The following is a 25,209-nucleotide window of genomic DNA, read 5'->3' as shown; positions in this document are numbered from 1 at the left end:
AGATCTCACACGTAAGTGGGATGACAAAAGATGTTTTCTTCTGTGTCAGGCTTATTTTACTTATTATAATGAGATATCACCTCATATATGTTATATTAGAATGATCATTATCGAAAAGATTAAAGTTAACAAGCATTGGCCAGGATGTGGAGAAAAGGACTCTTATACACTGTTGATGGGAATGTAAATTAGCGCAGCCATTTTGAAAAACAGTGTAGAGGTTTCTCCCAAAACTAAAAATAGAAAAATAGAATTACCACATGATCCAACAATTCCACTTCTGGGTAGATGCATAAAGAAATTGAAATCAGTATGTTGAGTAGATACCTGTGCTGTCTTGTTTATTGCAGATATTCACAATAGCCAAGACTTAGAAACAACCTAAATGCCCATCAACTGATAAATGGATAAAAGAAAAAAAGTGGCATGTAATACACAATGGAATACTATTCAGCCTTACAAGAAATGTTATTCTGTCACCTGCAACAATTGTGAATGAACCTGGAAGACATTATGCTAAGTGAAATTCCTTTTGTGGAATCACCCTTATGTAAACATATTCTCTCTATAAAATATTTATGAAAAATAAATAAAATATCTATTGAGCAATGTGTACTCATAGACTTTTATTTTTGAAATTGTTTCACTTCATCGAAATTATTATTTTTGAAATGATGATAATTGCCCTTTGATACTCAGAAGGTCACAATTTGAATGTAGAAGTCCTTGTAAGTTCACCACTGTAAAATAAAGGGGAGCTCTGGGAGTTGTACAGTGAACTACAAAAATCATATGTATGGGATCTTAATGAATTTTTTCTTAATCAAGAAACTTGTATAAGAGGCATAGCACGGTCATGACTTTCTGGGTCTCATTTGTACTGAGTTATTTCTTGGGTTCCTCTGGATCTTTGTGCTAATTCTTCTTGGGTGGGGAAAGCATGTGGAACAATGTTTAAGATATTCTGTTCAGGGAATGGAAAGTGATGAATGTCGTCTAGTTACTAACCATAGGAAAGTATTAAAAATTGAGCACAATTCTTCCTAGTTCTAGGAACTATATAGATACACTTCTATATATATCAGTCAGCCAAATCTTAGGCTAATGAGGTAGGCTGTTCATCACTTTATGAAGATATAGGAGAGGTTTTGGGCTTAAGTTTTATGTTTGTTTTTAGTAAGAGAGATAGGAAATTCAATTCAAATTCTTGTGTATTCAGAAGTTTTTCTTCTAAAATTTCCAATTTTCTTATTTTACATGTCTGTAACTGTCATGTATCAAGAGGGGGATTGATCATCAAAAGCACAATGGTAACTCTGTTTGAAATACAAAACACTCCATCTAAAGTCATCTTTGTTTCTCCTCCGGTGGAGATAATCTTGATTTATGGAAGAAGTTTTTTCAGAGCCTCTTTCACATCCTTATTCCTTAGGCTGTAGATCATGGGATTCAACATGGGGAATACCACAGTGTAAAATGTAGAAACTATTTTGTCCGTATCAAAAGAATAGCTAGATCTGGGGAGAGCGTAGATGTAGAGAATGGAGCCATAGTATAAAGTGACAGAGGTCAGGTGGGAGGAGCACGTGGAGAAGGCTTTGAGGCGGCCCTGGGAGGAGGAGATCCTCAAGACAGTGGCGATGATAAAGAGGTAGGAAGCCAGGATGAGCACCGCGGGGCAGATGACATTGGAGGCCAGCAAGAAGTACATAAAAAACTTATAGTTGCCCTTCTCGCCACAGGCCAGCTTCACTAAGGGAAGCAAATCACAGAAAAAGTCATCAATGATGTTTTCATGGCAGAAGTTAAAGGAAAACGTTTTCTTGGTGATGATTGAAGAGTTAATAAAGCCACCAAAATATGAGACTGCTACCAGCAATGCACACAGCTTTATGGACATGGCCCGAGCATAAAGCAGGGGCTTGGAGATGGCCACGTAGCGGTCAAAAGCCATGGCAGCCAGCAGGTAGCACTCACTGTAGGCCAGCCCTGCAGAGAAGAAGAACTGACACAGGCAGCCAGCAAAAGACATGCTTTTGTCTTCAGAGATGCAGGTCACTAGGATCTTTGGGGTGTAGACAGAAGAATACCAGAGATCCAGAAATGACAGATTTCCAATGAAAAAATACATGGGTGTGTGAAGGCAGGAGTCATTACAGATCAACATGATGAGGGTGCTATTTCCTACCACAGTCAGAGAGTACACGCCCAGGAACACCACAAACAGGCCCAGCTGCATCCCTGGATCTGTGGTGAAGCCCAGCAGGATGAACTCAGTCACTGTGTGATTGCTCCTCTCCATGGCTATAAGGAATTTCACCTATGGGGAAAGAAAATGAGCTCAGTTTGCATTACTGTCATGAATATGTACAATTATGCTACGTAAGATCACATTTGCAGTGATCCTTCAAGTCTAGAACCAACAATCTAATTGTTTGTTTTAGAAAGTTTTCATTTTGCAACAGACTTTGCAATTATGTTTTCAATTCTAAATTTCTTAAGTTGTTTAATTATGTTTTTCCTTTGGGAATGACTCTTCAAGGAAAGAAAAGATGTACTCATAATTTCTCTTTTTCCTATTCTTTGATCCTCTTCATCTTGTCAATTTTCTTTTGCTAAATGTGTAAATTTCTATTTTTAAATATCACTTGTTTGTCTTTAAAATACTGGGCATCCCTCTTTTATATATAGTTTAAAAAGAATAAAGTATTTTTCCTTGAGTGTTTCTATGCATTGAAACATTATGTGAAAGCATTATAAATTCCTATCTCACAATATTATATATAGGCCTGAGAATACACTAAGAGAAGTGCAATGGAAAAAGAGAAAAGATACAAAGTTATGGGGAAAATGTGTACAGAAGAATGATATACAATGATGAAATTACAAAGTACACAGTATTTACTATATTTTACATATATGTTATAATAAACAATAACTTAAACACCAATTTTAAATGTAAGTTATGTTTAGTACAGTATCACTTAATATGACTTGAAAATCCACCCACTCTCTTCAGGTTTCTCTTTGTGCAGAAGCACAAATGCTACCAGAGAAATGGGTAGAGAGACATATATCTAGCAAATGTACATCTGTCTTACACTTTAAAGACAATTCTTGACACTAACTTCTCATTAACGTAAGTCATTTTGTAGGTAAATAAATTAAAATTCAAGTGTACATGATTTTTATTTGTTAATCCCCTTGGGACCTAGGAAAAACACTTGGTTCACACTCAATTCTCAATATCAGCATTAATAAACATCAGTATTAACAAACTGCTATTTCCGAGGAAATATAGAACAATATAAGATTGTTCCACTTGAGCATTTGCTGCTTCTACTTCACTCAGCTTTCAATGATCTCACGTGGCTAAACCCGGTGATGAAGTCTTCATCTGATTAGATCCACCTGCAGCGTTTGTCATAGTTTTTCGCTCCTTCACTGCTGGAAAATCTTTACTTGGATTTCAGGTCGTCATACCTGTCTGGTTTGCTTCCACTTCTCTTGCTGCATGTGTCTCAGTGCCATAGAACCGACTTTTGAATTTTGGAGTGCCCCCAGAATCAACGCTTGAACTTCTTGTCTTCTCCGTCTGCCATCAGTCTCTGGGAATAGCATCCAGTCTGATGACTTTAAGTGCTTCTACATGCACATGATTCTAACGTTACCTCTCCTGACCATGCCTCATCCCTGAAGTGAGACTCATGGATTCAAACGTCTAATTAATATTTTTTTCTATAATGTCTCCTGGGTATCTCCAGAAGATTGAGTTCACAGGGAATACTGTTTTATCATTGTATTCTAAGAGCTATATTATTTGCTTACGTGTTACCACTAAGAAGAAATTTCTACTAATAATCCTTTTAACCCTATCCTCATTCAGTCTTCTCCACTGCAGTAAATAGCATGATTCCATGTTAGGAACAGTCATTTTATATTATTCTTGACCACTCTCTTGTTTTCACACTGTTGCTTTTTAATTACCAACATCTCCTTGATTCTTGAAATACACCTAGAACCTGACTAATTTTTCCCAGCTCCAATGTTTTCACTCCATATGAGGCCATGATTAGCCTCTAATTGGTCTTCCTGCCTCTATTCTTATCCCACTTGAGTCTTTCCACATGGCAGAATGGTCCCGTTAAAATTCCAGTTAGGAGGGGGTGGAGCAAGATGGCCAAATAGGAACAGCTCCAGTCTCCAGCTCCCAGCGCGAGCAACACAGAAGACAGGTGATTTCTGCATTTTCAACTGAGGTACCGGGTTCATCTCACTGGGTCGTGTTGGACAGTTGGTGCTGGTCCGCAGGTGCAGACTGACCAGCGAGAGCTGAAACAGGGTGAGGCATTGCCTCACCTGGGAAGCGCAAGGGGGAAGGGAATCCCTTTTCCTAGCCAGGGGAACTGAGACACACAACACCTGGAAAATCGGGTAACTCCTACCCCAATACTACGCTTTACACAAGGGTCTTAGCAAACGGGCACACCAAGAGATTATATCCGACAGCTGGCCGGGAGGGTCCCACACCCACAGAGCCTCCCTCATTGCTAGCACAGCAGTCTGCAATCTAACCGCCAGGCAGCAGCGAGGCTGGGGGAGGGGCGCCCGCCATTGCTGAGGCTTAAGTAGGTAAACAAAGCCCTGGGAAGATTGAACTGGGTGGAGCTCACAGCAGCTCAAGAAGGACTGCCAGTCTCTGTAGACTCCACCTCTGGAGACAGGGCACAGCTAAACAACAACAACAACAACAAAAAAGCAGCAGAAACCTCTGCAGACACAAGCAAGTCTGTCTGACAGCTTTGAAGAGAGCAGTGGATCCTCCCAACATGGAGGTTGAGATCTGAGAATGGACAGACTGCCTGCTCAAGTGGGTCCCTGACCCCTGAGTAGCCTAACTGGGAGACATCCTCCACTAGGGGCAGTCTGACACCCCACACCTCACACAGTGGAGTACACCCCTGAGAGGAAGCTTCCAAAGCAAGAATCAGGTACACTTGCTGTTCAGCAATATTCTATCTCTGCAGCCTCTGCTGCTGATACCCAGGCAAACAGGGTCTGGAGTGGACCTCAAGCAATCTCCAACAGACCTACAGCTGAGGGTCCTGACTGTTAGAAGGAAAACTAACAAACAGGAAGGACACCTACACCAAAACTCCATCAGTACGTTACCATCATCAAAGACCAGAGGCAGATAAAACCCCAAAGATGGGGAAAAAGCAGTGCAGAAAAGCTGGAAATTCAAAAAATAAGAGCGCATCTCCCCCTGCAAAGGAACACAGCTCATCGCCAGCAATGGATCAAAGCTGGATGGAGAATGACTTTGATGAGATAAGAGAAGAAGGCTTCAGTCCATCAAACTTCTCAGAGCTAAAGAAGGAATTACGTACCCAGTGCAAAGAAACTAAAAATCTTGAAAAAAGAGTGGAAGAATTGATAACTAGAATAATTAATGCAGAGAAGGTCATAAATGAACTGACAGAGATGAAAACCATGACATGAGAAATATGTGACAAATGCACAAGCTTCAGTAACTGAGTCAATCAACTGGAAGAAAGAGTATCAGTGATTGAGGATCAAATGAATGAAATGAAATGAGAAGAGAAATCTAAAGAAAAAAGAAAAAGAAATGAACAAAGCCTGCAAGAAGTATGGGATTATGTAAAAAGACCAAATTTACGTCTCATTTGGGTGCCTGAAAGGGAGGGGGAAAATGGAACCGAGTTGGAAAACACTCTTCAGGATATCATCCAGGAGAACTTCCCCAACCTGGTAGGGCAGGCCAACATTCAAATTCAGGAAATACAGAGAATGCCACAAAGATACTCCTCAAGAAGAGCAACTCCAAGACACATAATTGCCAGATTCACGAAAGTTGAAATGAAGGAAACAATCTTAAGGGCAGCCAGAGAGAAAGGTCGGGTTACCCACAAAGGCAAGCCCATCAGACTGACAGCAGATCTCTCGGCAGAAACTATACAAGCCAGAAGAGAGTGGGGGCCAATATTCAACATTCTTAAAGAAAAGAATTTTCATCCCAGAATTTCATATCCAGCCAAACTAAGTTTCATAAATGAAGGAGAAATAAAATCCTTTACAGATAAGCAAATGCTTAGAGACTTTGTCACCACCAGGCCTGCCTTACAAGAGACCCTGAAGGAAGCACTAAACATGGAAAGGAACAACAGGTACAAGCCATTGCAAAAACATGCCAAAATGTAAAGACCATCAAGGCTAGGAAGAAACTGCATCAACTAACGAGCAAAATAACCAGTTAATAATATAATGACAGGATCAAGTTCACACATAACAATATTAACCTTAAATGTAAATGGACTAAATGCTCCAATTAAAAGACACAGACTGGAAATCTGGATAAAGAGTCAAGACCCATCAGTTTGCTGTATTCAGGAGACCCATCTCACATGCAGAGAGACACATAGGCTCAAAGTAAAGAGATGGAGGAAGATCTACCAAGCAAATGGAGAACAAAAAAAAAGCAGGGGTTGCAATCCTAGTCTCTGATAAAACAGACTTTAAACCATCAAAGATCAAAAGAGACAAAGAAAGCCATTACATAATGGTAAAGGGATCAATTTAACAGGAAGAGCTAACTATCCTAAATATATATGCATCCAATACAGGAGCACCCAGATTCATAAAGCAAGTCCTTAGAGAATTACAAAGAGACTTAGACTCCCATACAATAATAATGGGAGACTTCAACACCCCACTGTCAACATTAGACAGATCAACGAGACAGAAAGTTAACAAGGATATCCAGGAATTGAACTCATCTCTAAAGCAAGAAGACCTAATAGACATCTACAGAACTCTCCACCCCAAATCAACAGAATATACATTCTTCTCAGCACCACATCACACTTATTCCAAAATTGACCACATAATTGGAAGTAAACCACTCCTCAGCAAATGTAAAAGAACAGAAATTATAACAAACTGTCTCTCAGACCACAGTGCAATCAAACTAGAACTCAGGACTAAGAAACTCAATCAAAACCACTCAACTACATGGAAACTGAATAACCTGCTCCTGAATGACTACTAGGTACATAATGAAATGAAGGCAGAAATAAAGATGTTCTTGGAAACCAATGAGAACAAAGATACAACATACCAGAATCTCTGGGACACATTTAAAGCAGTGTGTAGAGGGAAATTTATAGCACTAAATGCCCACAAGAGAAAGCTGGAAAGATCTAAAATTGACACTCTAACATAACAATTGAAAGAACTAGAGAAGCCAGAGCAAACACATTCAAAAGCTAGCAGAAGGCAAGAAATAATGAAATCAGAGCAGAACTGAAGGGGAGATAGAGACACAAAAAACCCTCCAAAAAATCAATGAATCCAGGAGTTGGTTTTTTGAAAAGATCAGCAAAATTGATAGAAAACCTAGGTAATACCATTCAGGACATAGGCATGGGCAAGGACTTCATGTCTAAAACACCAAAAGCAAGACTAATAAACAAGAAAAGAGAGAAGAATCAAATAGATGCAATAAATAATGATAAAGAGGATATCGCCACTGAACCCACAGAAATACAAACTACCATCAGAGAATACTATAAGCACCTCTACACAAATAAACTAGAAAATCTAGAAGAAATGGATAATTTCCTGGACACTTACACTCTCCCAAGACTAAACCAGGAAGAAGCTGAATCCCTGAATAGACAAATAGCAGTCTCTGAAATTGAGGCAATAATTAATAGCCTACCAACCAAAAGAAGTCCAGGACCAGATGGATTCACAGCTGAATTCTACCAGAGGTACAAGGAGGAGCTGGTACCATTCCTTCTGAAACTATTCCAATCAATAGATAAAGAGGAAATCCTCCCTAACTCATTTTATGAGGCCAACATCATCCTGATACCAAAGCCTGGCAGAGACACAACACAAAAAGAGAATTTTAGACCAATATCCCTGATGAACATCGATGCAAAAATCCTCAGTAAAATACTGGCAAACCAGATCCAGCAGCACATCAAAAAGCTTATCCACCATGATCAAGTGGGCTTCATCCCTAGGATGCAAGGCTGGCTCAACATTCGCAAATCAATAAATGTAATCCAGCATATAAACAGAACCAAAGACAAAAACCACATGATTATCTCAATAGATGCAGAAAAGGCCTTTGACAAAATTCAACAGCCCTTCATGCTACAAACTCTCAATAAATTCGGTATTGATGGAACATATCTCAAAATAATAAGAGCTATTTATGACAAACCCACAGCCAATATCATACTGAATGGGCAAAAACTGGAAACATTCCCTTTGAAAACTGGCACAAGACAGGGATGCCCTCTCTCACCACTCCTATTCAACATAGTGTTGGAAGTTCTGGCTAGGACAATCAGGCAAGAGAAAGAAATCAAGGGTATTCAGTTAGGAAAAGAAGTCAAGTTGTCCCTGTTTGCAGATGACATGATTGTATATTTAGAAAACCCCATTGTCTCAGCCCAAAATCTCCTTAAGCTGTTAAGAAACTTCAGCAAAGTCTCAGGATACAAAATCAATGTGCAAAAATCACAAGCATTTTTATACATCAGTAACAGACAGAGAGCCAAATCATGAATGAACTTCCATTCACAATTGCTTCAAAGAGAATAAAATACCTAGGAATCCAACTTCCAAGGGATGTAAAGGACCTCTTCAGGGAGAACTACAAACCACTGCTCAGTGAAATAAAAGAGGACACAAACAAATGGAAGAACACACCATGCTCATGGATAGGAATAATCAATATTGTGAAAATGGCCATACTGCCCAAGGTAATTTATAGATTCAATGCCATCCCCATCAAGCTACCAATCAGTTTCTTCACAGAATTGGAAAAAACTGCTTTAAAGTTCATATGGAACCAAAAAAGAGCCCGCATTGCCAAGACAATCCTAAGCCAAAAGAACAAAGCTGGAGGCATCATGCTACCTGACTTCAAACTATACTACCAGTCTACAGTAACCAAAACAGCATGGTACTGGTACCAAAACAGAGATATAGACCAATGGAACAGAACAGAGTCTTCAGAAATAATACCACACATCTACAGCCATCTGATCTTTGACAAACCTCAGAAAAACAAGAAATAGGGAAAGGATTCCCTATTTAATAAATGGTGCTGGGAAAATTGGCTAGCCATAAGTAGAAAGCTGAAACTGGATCCTTTCCTTACTCCTTATATGAAAATTAAATCAAGATGGAGTAGAGACTTAAATGTTAGACCTAATACCATAAAAACCCTAGAAGAAAACCTAGGTAATACCATTCAGGACATAGGCATGGGCAAGGACTTCATGTCTAAAACACCAAAAGCAATGGCAACAAAAGTCAAAATTGACAAATGGGATCTAATTAAACTAAAGAGCTTCTTCACAGCAAAAGAAACTACCATCAGAGTGAACAGGCAACCTACAGAATGGGAGAAAATTTTTGCAATCTACTCATCTGACAAAGGGCTAATATCCAGAACCTATAAAGAACTCAAATTTACAAGAAAAAAGCAACCCCATCAAAAAGTGGGCAAAGGATATGAACAGACATTTTTCAAAAGAAGACATTCATACAGCCAACAGACACATGAAAAAATGCTCATCATCACTGGCCATCAGAGAAATCCAAATCAAAACCACAGTGAGATACCATCTCACATCAGTTAGAATGGCAATCATTAAAAAGTCAGGAAACAACAGGTGCTGGAGAGGATGTGGAGAAATAGGAACACTTTTACACTGTTGGTGGGATTGTAAACTAGTTCAACCATTATGGAAAACAGTATGGTGATTCCTCAAGGATCTAGAACTAGAGGTACCATATGATCCAGCCATCCCATTACTGGGTGTATACCCAAAGGATTATAAATCATGCTGCTATAAAGACACAAGCACATGTGTGTTCATTGCGGCACTATTCACAATAGCAAAGACTTGGAATCAACCCAAATGTCCATCAGTGACAGACTGGATTAAGAAAATGTGGCACATATACACCATGGAATACTAGGCAGCCATAAAAAAGGATGAGTTTGTGTCCTTTGTAGGGACATGGACACAGCTGGAAACCATCATTCTTAGCAAACTATCACAAGAACAGAAAACCAAACACCGCAGGTTCTCACTCATAGGTGAGAACTGAACAATGAGATCACTTGGACATGGGAAGGGGAACATCACACACTGGGGCCTATCATGGGGAGGGGGGAGGGGGGAGGGATTGCATTGGGAGTTATACCTGAAGTAAATGACGAGTTAATGGGTGCTGATGAGTTGATGGGTGCAGCATACCAACATGGCACAAGCATACATATGTAACAAACCTGCACGTTATGCACATGTACCCTAGAACTTAAAGTATAATAATAAACACACACACACAAAAATGCCAGTTAGATCATGTTAGTTTTCTGTTCTAAGAACTCCAATGACTTTTCCACTTATTCAGAGTAAAAGTCAAGTTCGTTACAAAGATGTGCAAGATCTCTGTGCTCTTACCCTCATAACCTGTTTGTTCCCATCTCCTAGTCTTTTTGTCTCTGTTCAATCCATTCCAGGCATGCTATCTTCCTTTTGGTTTTTAGAATAAACGTGGCATGATCAATGCTTTGTCTTCGTTCCACTCATTGTTGAAACACCCTTCCCCTTAGGAGTCTTTATAGCCAGTTCCCTCACATTTCTCAGTTCTCAACGACTTCTAGTATTACCTCTTAAAGGTTTCCCTGATCACCATCTTGCAATCCACTTTCCTGAAACTCTTACATCCCTTTCCTACTTCATTGTTCTCTTGTGGTTCTACTTATTATCTTATATTACATCTTATCAGTTTAACTTCTTTTCTTTTCTCTTCACTAGAAAATGCTCTTTCCATCTGCATTTGATGCAAAACATGTATCATTTTAATGTTAAATACTATTGATCCTGTGGCAATGTGGGCTGTTTGTTTTACATTGATTACTTCATACAAAATAGGAACAATGTTTTTGGATGAGGCAAAATCTTTGAAAACATGGATCCAGCGGAACTCTAAGGGGTTTCCTGAAGAAAAATTTGAAAACTGCTGGACTCAACATCTTCTGATTCTAATATTCTCTCACTCTAATGATTCAGAATTTGATCATATATAAAAGTAACAGAAGATATTTGGTTTGTGATTTTTAAAAATTCTGTCATTCTGTATTCACATTCAGTGTGTGTGTGTGTGTGTGTATGTGTATATATATATATATATATATAAATATATAAATGTAATTTTTTTTTTGAGAGGGTGTCTCGCTCTGTCTCCCAGCCTGGAGTGCAATGGTGTGATCTCGGCTCACTGCAACCTCTGTCTCCTGGGTTCAGGTGATTCTCCTGCCTCAGCCTCCTGAGTCGCTGGGACTACTGGCGCCCACCACCATGCCCAGCTAATTTTTATATTTTTTGTACAGATGGGGTTTCACCATGTTAGCCAGGATGGTCTTGATCTCCTGATCCACCTGCCTCAGCCACCCAAAGTCCTGAGATTACAGGCATGAGCCACCACACCCAGCCATTCAGTGTTAATATTGAGATGTGAGACACTGTTCCAGTTACCATGTTGATTGCTACCTAATGACTTTGTTTTCTTTATTGTGTTATTGTTTTAAAGGACCTGTGGATTTTGTGCTTTTAAGATGTTCTATTCTGGTGCATATCAACCTTTTGTTTCAAGATTTAGAAATCCTTTTAGCATTTCTAGTCTAGCAGTGACAAATTTCCTCAGACTTTGTTTATCTGAGAAAGACTTTACTTCTCTGCCATTTATGACACTTAGTTTTGCTGAATAAAAAAATTCTTGGCTGACCATTATTCTTTTTACGGAGGCTATAGATAGAACCCCAATCTCTTGTGGCGTGTAAGGTTTCTAGTGAGAAGTCTGCTGTTAGTCTAATGGTTTTTTTTTTTTTTTTTTTGGAGGTACAACGCTATCTTTTTTCTATCTCAAATTCTTTTTTTAAATTATTATACTTTAAGTTCTAGGGTACATGTGCACAACATGCAGGTTTGTTACATATGTATACGTGTGCCATGTTGGTTTGCTGCACCCATTAACTCATCATTTACATTAGGTATATCTCCTAATGCTATCCCTCCCTACTCTTCATATCCTACAAGAGGCCCCAGTGTATGATGTTCCCCTTCCTGTGTCCAAGTGATCTCATTGTTCATTTCCCACCTATGAGTGATAACATGCAATGTCTGGCTTTTTGCCCTTGCGATAGTTTGCTGAGAATGATGTTTTCCAGCTTCATCCATGTCCCTACAAAGGACATGAACTCTTCCTTTTTTATGGCTGCATAGTATTCCATGGTGCATATGTGCCACATTTTCTTAATCCAGTCTATCATTGATGGACATTTGGGTTGGTTCCAAGTCTTTGCTATTGTGAATAGTGCTGCAATAAACATACGTGTACATGTGTCTTTATAGCAGCATGATTTATAATCCTTTGGGTATATACCCAGTAATGGGATGGCTGGGTCAAATGGTATTTCTAGTAGATTGTATGTGTCTATGAATTTATCTATTTCTTCTAGGTTTTCCAATTTATTGGCACGTAGCTATTCTTATCGGTCTCTAATGATATTTTGAATTTCTGTGGTATCAGTTTTAATGCTTCCTTTTTCATCTATGGTTTCATTTATCTAGGTATTCTCTCTTTTTTTTCTTAGTCTGGCTAAAGGTTTGTTGATTTTGTTCTTTCAAAAAAATTTTTTTATTGCTTTGATTTTTGCATTTTTTGTTTCAAGTTCATTTATTTCTACTCTGACCTTTTTTTCTTCCACTGATTTTGGATTTGGTTTGCTCTCATTTTTCTAGTTCTTTAAGACGCATCATTAGCTTGTTTATTTGAAGGTTTTCTACTGTTTCAATGTAGGTGCTTATTGCTATAAACTTTCGTCTTAGAACTGCTTTTGCTGTATTCCACAGGTTTTAGTATGTTGTTACCATTTTCATTTGTTTCAAGACATTTTAACATTTTCTTCTTAATTTATTTCGTCACTGTTCATTTAGAAGCATATTGTTTAATTTCCATGTGTTTGTCTGTTTTCCAAAATTTCTCTTTTTATTATATCTAGCTTTATTTTATGTGGCCAGAGAAAATACTTGATATAATTTTTTTAATGAAATTTTTAACACTTTTTTTGTAGTCTAACACCTGGTCTTTCTTGAGAATGATCCAGGTGTTGAAGAGAAGAATATATGTGTACTGCAGCTGTTGGGATACTTCTCTAAGTATCTGTGAGATCCATTTGGCTTATAGTGCAGATTAAGTTGAATGTTTCTTTGTTGATTTTCTGTCTGGAAGATCTGTCCAGTGCTGAAAGTGGGGTGTCGAAGTCTCCAGTTATAATTGTATTGGGGTCTATCTCTCTCTTTAGCTCTAATAATAGTTGCTTTATACATCTGGGTGCTCCAGTATTGGGTGCATATACATTTAAAATTGTTAAATCTTCTTGCTAAATTGACTCCTCTAATGTTATATTATGATCTTCTTTGTCTGTTTTTTTATTTTTTGCCTCTAAATCTATATTGTCTGATATTAATTACTCCTACTCTTTTTTGATTTCCATTTGTATGGAATACCTTTTTCCACCCCTTTTTTTTCAATTTATGTGTGTCTTTATAGGTGAAGTGTATTTCTTGTAGGCAGTAGATTGTTTGGTCTTTTTTTAAAATCTATTAAGCCACTCTATGTGTTTTGGTTGGAGGGGTTATCCCATTTACATTCAGTATTATTATTGATTAGTAAGGACTTACTATTGTCATTTTTTTTTCCTGGTCATTTTGTGGCCTTCTCTTCTTTCCTTTCTTCCTTCATCTCCTCCTTTATGTGAAAGTGATTTTCTCTGTTTTAATTTTTTCTTTTTTATGTTTGGTGTATGTGTGTGTTGTAGGGCTTTTGATTTGAAGTTACCAGGATGCTTGCAATTAGCATCTTATAACCCATTATTTTAACCTGACTGCAACTTTACTTTGATTGCAAAAACAAACAAATGAACAAAGTAAAAAACTCTACACTTTAACTTGATCTACCTTTTTAAATTTATGTTGTTTCCATTTGTATCTTTTTATTCTGTCTATATTTTTAAAGGTGGTTGTAATTATTTCGACAGGTTCATCTTTTAGTCTTTGTATTAGTGCTTTCTTGCATTGCTTTTTAAAGAACTACCTAACTCTGGGTAATTTATAAGGAAAAGAGAATTGATTCATAATTCCACAAGCTGTACAGGAAGCATGGCTGGGGAGGCCCCAGGAAACGTACAATCATGGCAAAAGGTGAAGAGGAAGGAGTCAAGGCACATCTTACATGGCTGGAGTAGGAGGAATTGAGAGAGAAAGGGGAAGGGCTATCCATTTTTATAAACAACCAGATCTCATAAGAACTCACTCACTATTATGAGAACAGCAAGAGGGAAATCTGCTCCTAGGATTCAATCGCCTCCCACCAGGCCCCTCTTCCAACACTGGGGATTACAATTTGCCATGAGATTTGGGCAGAGACACAGAAACTATATAAATCTTCCTACTCGAGATAAGAGTAGTTTTCACACCACAATAACAGTGTTATAATATTCTGTGTTTGTCTGTGTGGCTACTGTTACCAATGAGTTTTGTACTTTCAGATGATGTTGTATTATCTTCTTGTACTTTAATATTGATATCCTTCTCTAGATTTAGAAAGTTTTCTACTCTTATCTCTTTGAATAAACTTTTTATCCTGATCTCTATACCTCCTCCTAAGGCAATCAACTCTTAGATTTTCCCTTTTGAGGTTATTTTCTAGATTCTGCAGGTGTGCTTCATTTTTTAAATTCTTTGTGTCTTTTGTCTCCTTTGTATATTTTCAAATAGCCTGTCTTCAAGCTCACTAACTTTTCTGCTTGATCAATTCTACTGTTGAGAGACTCTGATTCATTCTTTAGTTTGTTGATTAAATTTTTCAGCTCTAGAATTTCTGCTGGATTTATTAAAGTGATTTAAACCTCTTTGTTAAATTTATCTGATAGTATTCTGAATTTATTCTTTGTATTATCTTGAATTTCATTCAGCTTCAGCTAAACAGTATTTTGCATTTTCTGTCTGAAAAGTCACATATCTCTGTTACTCTGGGATTGGTAACTGATGCCTTATTTAATTAGTTTTGTCAGGGCATGTTTTCCTGGATGGTCTTGATGTTTGCGGAAGTTCATTAATATCTGGGAATTGAAGAGTTTGGTATTTATTGCAGCCTTCACAGAATGGGCTTGCTTGTACCCATCCTTATTGAGAAGGCTTTTCAAGTATTCAAAAAAAATGAGTGTGGAAATCTACATTTTTGGTCATTGGAGTCATATCTGCATTAGTGACACCCTAAGCCCAGTAATGCTGTGACTCTTGTAGACTCTTAGAGGTACTGCCAAGCTGATCTTGGGTAAGATTCAGACTTCCTTGTATTACCAGGCAGAGCCTCTTATTCTCTTCTCTTATTTTGTCCCAAACAAAGAGAATTTCTCTATATACATACTGAGCTGTCTAGTTGGCATAAGGGTGATATAAACACTCCAGTGGCCACCACAGCTGGGAATGCACTGCATCACACCTGAAGCGAGCATGATACTTGATCTCATCCAAGGCTCCTGGCAACTACCACCTGGCTAGTGCTGATATTTATTCAAGGCCTTAAGACTCTTTAGTTAGCAGGCAGTGAATTATGCCAGGACTGGGTTCTTTCCTTCAGGATATGGGGTTACTTTCTAGCCCAGAACAGGTCTAGAAGTGACTGCCAGGAGATAGGGCCTGAAATGAGGGCTTCTGGGGGTCTGCTTGGTACTTTTACTGTGTCTGAGCTGGTATGCAAATTGCAAAACAAAATCTTTTTTCTTTCTTCTTTTTTTATTTTTATTTTTATTTTTTTGCTCAGGCAGGAGTCTCTTCTGGTGCTGTGAGCTGTGGTGCCCGGAGTTGGGGAAGGTGACGCAACTACTCTCTTGGTCTTTCCAGTCGGAGTCTTAGTGAATTGCATGCACCCCAAATATGCTGGTTCCAAGCCCACCATATCACCAGAACTTGCACAGAAATTACAGTCTTTGTCACCTAGGCTGCCTTTCAAATTTATTTAGGACTCTAGAGCCCTTTAATCTGTGGTGGTGGAGCTAGCTGGAACTCACATTCCGAGCCTTGGAATGAAAGACTCCCCTCTCTGTCCAGGGTTAGTCTAAATGCTGTCTTTATGGGCATTGGCTGAATTCTGCCCTGTGCTGCATTCCTCTGTGACTGGGCAGCACTGAGTTCTAACGCAAAAGTACCACAATCACTTTGTTTTTCCTCCAACATGGAGATTTCCTCTCTGTGCCTAACAGTACTGAATGGGGAATGGCGGGGGCAGGTGGTGTAGGCAATTCAAGACTGTCTTTCCTATTCTCTTCAGTGCCACTTTTCTTGACCTGATGTTAAAATCAGGTACTGTGATTACTCATCTTATATTTGATTCTTATAAAGGTCCTTTCTCATATGGATAGTTCAATTTGCTGTTTCTGTGGGGAGAGGGGGTGATCACTGGAGGGTTCTATTCAGCCATCTTGTTCCAACTCCACATTCTTCTTATACATTTTGAATATTAGTCCCTTATCAGATGTATGGTTTGCAAATATTTTCTCACAAACTGTGCCCTGTCTTTTATGTTATTAATTTTTAATTAAAAATCATTTATTGTTTTTGCAGTACAGAAGCCTTTTAGTTTGATACCATTCCATTTGTCTATTTTGGGTTTTGCTTTCTGTGCTTTTGAAGTCCTAGCCAAGAAATTATTGCCCAGACTAATGTTGGTGAGGGTCATTTTAAAAAATATTTTCTTTTAGTAGTTTATAGTTTGGGGTCTTATATTTTAAGTCTTTAATCCATTTTGAGTTGATTTTTGTATATGGTATGAGATCAAGGCCCAAGTTTATTCTTCATATGAGGATATCCAGTTTTTTCAGCATCATGTATTGAAAGGACTGTGCTTTTCCTATTGTGTGTTCTTGGCACCTTTGTTGAAAATCAATTGACTGTACATACGTGGGTTTATTTGAGGGCTTTAATCTTGTACCATTGGTCGACATGTCTATTTTTGTGGCAGTACCATGCTCCTTTGATTGCAATAGCTTAGTCAAGATTGTTTTGGGTAATTTTTTCTCTCTTGATCTTTCCTGATTTCATAAAAACTTTAGGACTTTTTAAAAGTTTCTGTGAATAATAATATTAGAATTTTAACAGAGATTATGTTAAATATGTAGATAGTTTTGGGTAATGTGTACATTTAATGGTGTTTGAATTTTAATCCATGCACATGGGATATCTTTATATTTATTTGTGTCTTCAATTTTTTTCATCAATGTTTCATAGCTTCAGTACACAGATATTTCACCTCCATGGTTAAATTTTCTCCTAAGTATTTTTTTCTCTGATGTTATTATAAATGGTATTATTTTCTTAATTTTTCAGATAGCTTGCTATTAGTGTAAAGAAATGCTACTGGTTTTTGTATTGTGATTAACCTACAACTTTACTGAATTTGTTTGACAATTCTAATTGTTTTTGGTGGATTCTTTAGGGTTTTCACATATAAGCTTATGTCATCAGCAAGCCAAGACAATTTCAATCTTTTCTTTTCTATATGGATGCATTTTATTTCTTTTTCTGGCCTAATTGCTCTGGCTAGGACTTTCTGTACTATGTTTAATAGAAATTATGAGAGTGGACATCCTTGTCTTGTTCCAGATCTTACAGAACAAAACTTTGAAGTTTTCACCATTGAATATGTTGTTACTTAAGGGCCCATCATGCATAGCCTTTATTGTTGAGGAATGTTGAGGTATATGTCTTCTATACTTTTTTTTTTTTTTTTGCATCTACTCAGATAATCTTGTGGCTTTTCCCATTAGTTCTGTTTAATAGTGTACCACATTTATTGACTTACATATATTGAACTATCCTTGTACCCTGGGATAAATCCCAATTGATTATGGTAAATGATATTTTTTAATGTGCTGCTGAATTTGGTACTGAGGACTTTTACATCTATGTTAATTAATGATACTGGCCAGCAGTTTTATTTTCTTGTCTGGGTTTGGTATTAGGGCAATTGCATTCTCACAAAATGAGCATGGAAGTATTCCCTTCTTTTAATTTTGTTTTTTTTTTTTTTGGAGTGAATGCCTAAGATATATATATATTTTAAAATGTTTAATATCTCTAGTCATAAAGGAAATGCACATTAAAATCACAATGAGGTATCACCTCACACTTCTGAGAATGGCTAAGTGTAAATGTTTAAAAAGACAAATGATAACAATTATTGTTTGTACACTGTTGATGGAAATGCAAGTTAGCACAGCCATTTTGATAAAGTGTGGGATTCTTCAAAAAATAGAACTACTATAAGATCAAGCAATCTCACTTCTGGATATATATCTAAAGGAATTGAAATCAATATATCAAGGAGATATCTACACTCTCATGTTCACTACAATATTATTCACAATAGCTAAGATTTGGAAACAACCTAAGTGCTTATCAGCAGATAAACGGATAAACAAAACGTGGCAAATATACACAATGTAATACTATACAGCCTTGAATAAGAAGGTAATTCTGTCACTCACAACAACATAGATGGAACTGGAGGACATTATACCAAGTGAAACAAGCCAGGCAGTAACAGACTAAATACTGTCTGATTTCACTTGTATGTGGAATATAAAAATTTGATGATAGAAAAAGAAAGTAGAAAAGTGGTTATCAGAAGTTAAGAGGGGTGGGGGAAGGCACAGATGAAGGGGAGGTGTTGATCAAAGGGTAAAAAGTTTTGGTAGTACTGGAGAAATGTTTCAGTGATCTATATACTGCATAGTAACTGAAGTTAATAATATACTGTGTATTTTAAAATTGCTAAAAGAATAATGTTCTCACCACAAAAGACTGATAAGTTAATGAGGTGATGCCTATGTTAGTTAGCTTGATTGACTATTTCTACAGGCACACATAGATCAAAACCTTATATCACACTCCATAAATATACACAATGAATACTTTTCAGTTAAAAAAAAAAAAAGGAAGGAAGAGAAAGAGAAGAAAAGAAAATAGGAAAGAAAAGAAAGGAAAAGAAAGAAAAGTCTTTGCCCATGCCTATGTCCTGAATGGTACTGCCTAGGTTTTCTCCTAGGGTTTTTATAGTTTTAGGTCTTATATTGAAGTATTTAATCCATCTTGAGTTAATTTTTGTATAAGGTGTAAGGAAGGGGGCCAGATTCAGTTTTCTGCATATAGCTAGCCAGTTTTCCCAGCACTATTTATTAAATAGGGAATCCTTTCCCCATTGCTTATCTTTGTCAGATTTGTCAAAGATCAGATGGTCATAGATGTGTGGTATTATTTCTGAGGTCTCTATTCTGTTCCATTTGTCTAAATCTGTTTTGGTAAAAGTACCATGCTGGTTTGGTTACTGTAGCCTTGTAGTATAGTTTGAAGTCAGGTAGCATGATGCCTCCAGCTTTGTTCTTTTTGCTTAGGATTGTCTTGGCTGTATGCATTGTTTTTTGGTTCCATATGAAGTTTAAAGTAGTTTTTTTTCTAATTCTGTGAAGAAAGTTGATGGTAGCTTGATGGGGATAGCATTGAATCTATAAATTACTTTGGGCAGTATGGCTATTATAAGGATACATGCACACGTATATTTATTGTAGCACTTTTCACAACAGCAAAGACTTGGAATCAACCCAAATGCCCATCAGTGATAGACTGGATAAAGAAAATGTGGCACACATATACCATGGAATACTATGCTGTCATAAAAAGGATGAGTTCATGTCCTTTGCAGGGACATGGATGAAGCTGGAAACCATCATTCTCAGCACACTAATACAATAACAGAAAACCAAATACCACATGTTCTCACTCATAAGTGGGAGTCGAACAATGAGAACACATTGGCACAGGGAGGGGAACATCACACGGCAGGGCCTGTCAGGAGGTGGTGGACTAGGGGAGGGATAGCATTAGGAATAATAACTAATGCAGATGACTGGTTGTTGGGTGCAGCAAACCACCATGGCATGTGTATACCTATGTAAAAAACCTGTACGTTCTGCACATGTATCCCAGAATTTAAAGTATAATATTAAAGTATAACAAACAACTGTGAAAAAGAAAGAAAAGAAAGAAAAAGAAAGAGAAAAGAAAAAAATGAATAAATGGATGCTCATTAAAGTGAAATGGCATATTGGAGGTCACACTGCTAGTAAGTTTTAGTGCAAGCCTTGTTGTTCCCTTACAAACTATGTATAGCCATTATGCAGTAAGAGAAGGGTCTAGAGTGTGCTATGATCAAAGACAACCTGGAGTTCAAATCTGCTATGTGAGTAATTGAACATGTTCTAGAATAATAACCACTTCTAAATTCCTGTTGATTGTGGAGAGTCCCTGAAGCCTCTATTTTAGGTATTGCTGTTCCTGTGATGAATAAACTCATTTTTATGACTAATCATGACAAGCAACATAGAGGGGTGAAAATACCCTGGTCACTAAGATAGCAAGCCACATTTAACCCATGAACAAAGTTTAATTCAGTGGGAGAGGAATGGGAGAAAAGAGTAAACACATCAACAAGAAATCTCTCAAAATGAATCATTAAATTTAACTATTGGTCTGGGACATTATCCCTCAAGAATTGAAAATTAAGCCTAGGGCCCTAAAGTGAAAAAAACTCACACAACTTAAGGATTTCCCTGTGTATGAATTCATCATCATGCTCTTTTTAAATATATAAAACAAGTTGTATTATAACAGTATCTCATTTATAGTCATTAGAAAAATATTTTTTATTTCCATAGAATTTTATGTTTTCACATGAATAGCATTTGCTTTGTCTTTTATGGGATTTTGTTTGCATGAGTATGTGGAGATGACAGGTGTTAAGCAGATTGTATCCATATGTTCCTTATGACCTTAAGGTATGCTTTGTCTGTTCTTCCTGTGTTTATAATAGCCAATTGAGAGGTAAAATGATTATAATAAAATAAAAATTAACAGCAGTTATTTAACTAAAGGACCTACTGGTATTATTCAGACTTGGGTACTAATTGTGATTCTGATAAATATTCTAACTTTGGGAAAGTTGTAAAGCCTCTCTGATCTGCAATATCTTACTATTTAAAATGGATATAAATATATTTTAGATGAAATAAGTACTTAGCAAAATGCTTGCCCTGCAATAATCATAGTGTGTAGTAACAAGTATCAGTTCTTTTGGTGATTTTTTTTTCTTTCTATAGAGAGAGTTTTTGTTGGAAGAAGAGGTGACTTATTCACCTCTACACAACATCAGAATTTGTTAACTTTTGTTATGAAGTTTTCCAGCACAACATTCTTGCTAATTTAAAGTTTGCCTCTCTATGAGGGCATGGAATTCCAGGAGCCTCGGCTTGTATATTCTCCTTTTTTTTCCTACATGTTTTGATCAAAACCAGATTCCAATAATTAATTCAAGAGGATTTATGAAGCTACCTCACACTAAGTGGCAAGTTATCATATATAGTGTAGTTTTTAAGCACTGTAAGCGATGTGTTTTTATTTTATCAAATGACAATTATGTCTCCAGAATACCTTTTATAACTCAATAATAGGTTAATTAGAAAGGTATTTTTTGGCCTGCTTGGCAACCTTCCCTAATATTCTTACTTAATTAGATGGGGAATAGGATTGTGTTACAATATAATATTTATTCTGCTTAGTCTTTAAAGTTTTTAAATTTTAAATGGATTTTTTAGTAATATTATTTATTGGCAAACTGATAATCAATGAAAGGATATCATAAGTATTGGTGATGCTAAATGCACATAGGGTTTGTATGAGTTTATGTAGTGTCTAAATACCTCTACAGTGACATGACAAATACTCCCAATATGGTTATATCTAGTAGTGTTTCCACTCCGAGAACCCAAGTCAGTTAGTAGCAAATTTAAGAAATCTGGAGTTTATATAATACCCTAATTATAATTTATAAAGTAGTTAACCTGTGTCAGATACTATGTTAGAATTGTCAGGTGCACTTTCTAATATAATCATCAAAATAATTCTATGAATTATGTATTAATATAGTTCTTGCTTAATGCAGGACAAAGGTAAGTTTAGAGAATTTTAGAAATTTGCCCAAGTGATTCAACACAGAAATGACAGTATCAGAATTTATGTCCAAATTATTCATGTCCATAGTTTATGGTCTTAACCCCCACACTACATTGCTTTGCAAAATTATTCCCTGAAAATGAAGTGTTACTGGAGACTAACAATATCATCACTATCTATCAAACTTATCTACCAAATGTAAGTCATAAATTTAGTTTGCATTGGAGAAAGAAATGTATTCACTTATACAGGTGGTTTAAATTATAGAAATTAAAGGTTTTAGCTTTTGCAAATCTTGAATTTATGAAGGAAAATTAGACTTCTCTACTGTGATGTAAAAGATATATTAGGTTTCTTTCTATGATTTGCAGAATAGAAAGATGAGTCATTTATCCATTTAATACATACAATGCCTAATGTGTTGATATAATTCCATACACCCTGGCATAGGGTAAAGTGTAAGTTAGCCACAGGTTGTGCCTTTTTGTCAACTTTTTAAAATATAATTAGATGACTTTTGAGCATTAGTGTTGTTCAGTAAAGAATAAATGATTGCTTGACAATAAGCTTCGACTGATATCATGCCAACCATGAGAGTAAATTTATTCCTAATATAAGATAAAGACTTAAGAAGAGTAGAAAATAGGAAGGCTTTATTTGAGCTCTGGCAGCATTAAATTGTCCTGTCCACTGCCCTCCCTCCTACCTCCGATGAAGTAGGACACTGTGACTTGATTTCTCTCTCCTCCTTCCAGGTCCATCTTTTCTTATCCCTGGACATGAAATTCTAAATGAAAAGTTTTGCCAGTTCATAGAAGTATTTGATTTGAAAACCATGATTTAAATAAAAGCTTGTGAAAGCCATCTAATATATACTACATGTGAGTCAATATTATTTACAAAAGGATACTTTGATATATTGTTTTTCCTGACCTGTAACTACTTGTTTCTTTAATGTCTTCTTGAGCAAGAGTCTCTACTCCCTTAGGAACCAGTTTGCTTCCTTTACGGCAAATTGCCATGACTGTAAGTTCACGACAGTATTATGAATGTATGTTATATTTATCAATGTATACTGTGTCTACTACATACTACAATATCAAAAAGTTAGTTTTGAAAGGAAGAAAAAAAGACCAAAGAAATAAAAAAAGAAATTAATAAATCAATGGATGAATAATTGACAGCTACTTTTTGCTATTTAACTATGCCTACTTCTCGGCTTTTTCATTACTAAATGTCTTTTTAAGTTGTTCCTCTTGAACTGCTCAGGGATAGAAGTCAGTTAACCAAACATACTAACACTACATATGAACTAAGAGCAAATAGGCACAGGTGGGGCTCAAGGAGTTCTCAGTAAGTAGACCTAGTAACTTTAACTTGTCTAGATAATTTTCATTAACATTATTTCCTTGAAATTATTATTATTAAAGAAGTAAATTCCAGATGAGTGTAAAATCACTTTGTTATTAGGTCTATTAATAATAGATGCTGTTTCTGGATTACTTCCCATGTGTAGACATTGTCTTAAATTCTTTGTATATCTTATTAATTTTAGTCCTTAAAATTTATCATGAAATATATTCTATTATTATTCTCATTTTATGCATAATAAGATCATCCCAGATTCCACAGTATGGAAATGGTAAAGTGGAAAAATTGCCAATTAATGTGCCTCATGACGTTTTTTGTTAGTGTGCACATTCTTTTTTTGGTGTCAGGGTGTCTAAGGACTAGAAGGTTGCATCAGGGCAATGTAGAGGAAGCTTGGCTTTATGTGTATATTAGTGGGGTGGGGTAATGCATGAAGCAATAATCTTCATTGCCATTTATTTGAGTGATGTGTTGCTCTGTTAGGTGGAGAACAACAACAGCAAGAATCAGATCTTTGTGAAGTAAGTGAAGTGTGACTAAGTCTTTGAAGAATGAATCAAGTTTGAAATGATTATGAATAGGCAACAGAGCATTCCCTTTCAGAAAAGGAAAGAATATTTGCTTAACTCAAATCAGTATTTGAATTTGACAGTCTGATCTCATCATATATTACCTGAAAAAGCAGAAGAAAAGCTTTCCATTTGTACTAAAACTCAGATACTCAGGACACAGTCTTAGACCAGGATTTCTCCTTATTTTTTCCATCTTGAGTTTCCAAACCTCTGACATATAGGGAATTTGACTTTGTCTTCAGTTGAGTCAATGGTACTGTGAGAGGAAGATGCCTTGAAAGATGGAGTCAATAAACACAAACTTCACTGTCACTGAATTTGTGTTCCTGGGGTTGTCCTCTGAACCAAAGATGCAGCTGATTCTTTTTATTATGTTCTTGTTCTTCTATTTATCAACTGTGGCTGGAAATGTTATAATCATCATTATTATCCAGATGGAACCTTGCCTCCAAACTCCCATGTACTTCTTCCTCACTAATTTATCCTTTCTGGATATTTGCTACACATCCACCAATGTCCCCCAAATGCTGTCCAACTTGGTGGGGAAAAGGAACACCATCCCATTCTCCAGCTGTGCTACTCAGATGTACTTCTCCCTCTCCTTTGGAATGATTGAGTGTGTCCTCCTTGGTGTCATGGCTTATGACAGATATGTAGCCATTTGTCATCCTCTTCATTATACTTTCATTATGGACCAAAACACCTGCATTCAATTGGCAGTCATTTCTTGGTCCAGTAGCTTCCTGAGTTCCATGGTTATCAATGTTCTCATGTTGAGCTTGCCCTACTGTGGGCCTAATATCCTGAATCACTTTTTCTGTGAGGTACCTTCTGTCCTGAGTCTGGCTTGCACCGACACCTCATTCACGGAGCTAGTTGTTTTTATCTTCAGTATCATCATTGTCTTCATCCCTTTCCTCCTCATTACGGTTTCCTATGTCCGGATCCTTCAATCTCTTCTCAGGATGCAGTCAGCCTCTGGGCGGTATAAGGCATTATCCACTTGTACCTCCCATTTGACAGTGGTGACCTTATTTTATGGGACTGCCATCTTCATGTACATGAGACCCCAGTCGAGGTCC

General features: G+C 36.9%; 1 protein-coding gene across 1 annotated transcript; it reads right to left on the bottom strand.

Annotated features, from left to right (window-relative positions):
- Positions 1-1,384: 1,384 nt before the first annotated feature.
- LOC126943570 (olfactory receptor 9G1) lies at positions 1,385-2,302 on the bottom strand. Its single transcript, XM_050772461.1, has one exon. The coding sequence runs from the start codon at positions 2,300-2,302 to the stop codon at positions 1,385-1,387; it is 918 nt and encodes a 305-aa protein (XP_050628418.1).
- Between the last annotated feature and the right edge of the window lie 22,907 nt (positions 2,303-25,209).

This window comes from Macaca thibetana, chromosome 1, assembly GCF_024542745.1.
Source record: "Macaca thibetana thibetana isolate TM-01 chromosome 1, ASM2454274v1, whole genome shotgun sequence".
Lineage (NCBI taxonomy): Eukaryota > Metazoa > Chordata > Mammalia > Primates > Cercopithecidae > Macaca > Macaca thibetana.
Note: the sequence above shows the minus strand (reverse complement) of the source record. Positions and strands in the feature narration are given on the sequence as shown.

Coding starts and splice junctions, on each gene's coding strand:
- LOC126943570 (XM_050772461.1), bottom strand. CDS start 2,302: ATGGAGAGGAGCAATCACACAGTGACTGAGTTCATCCTGCTGGGCTTC.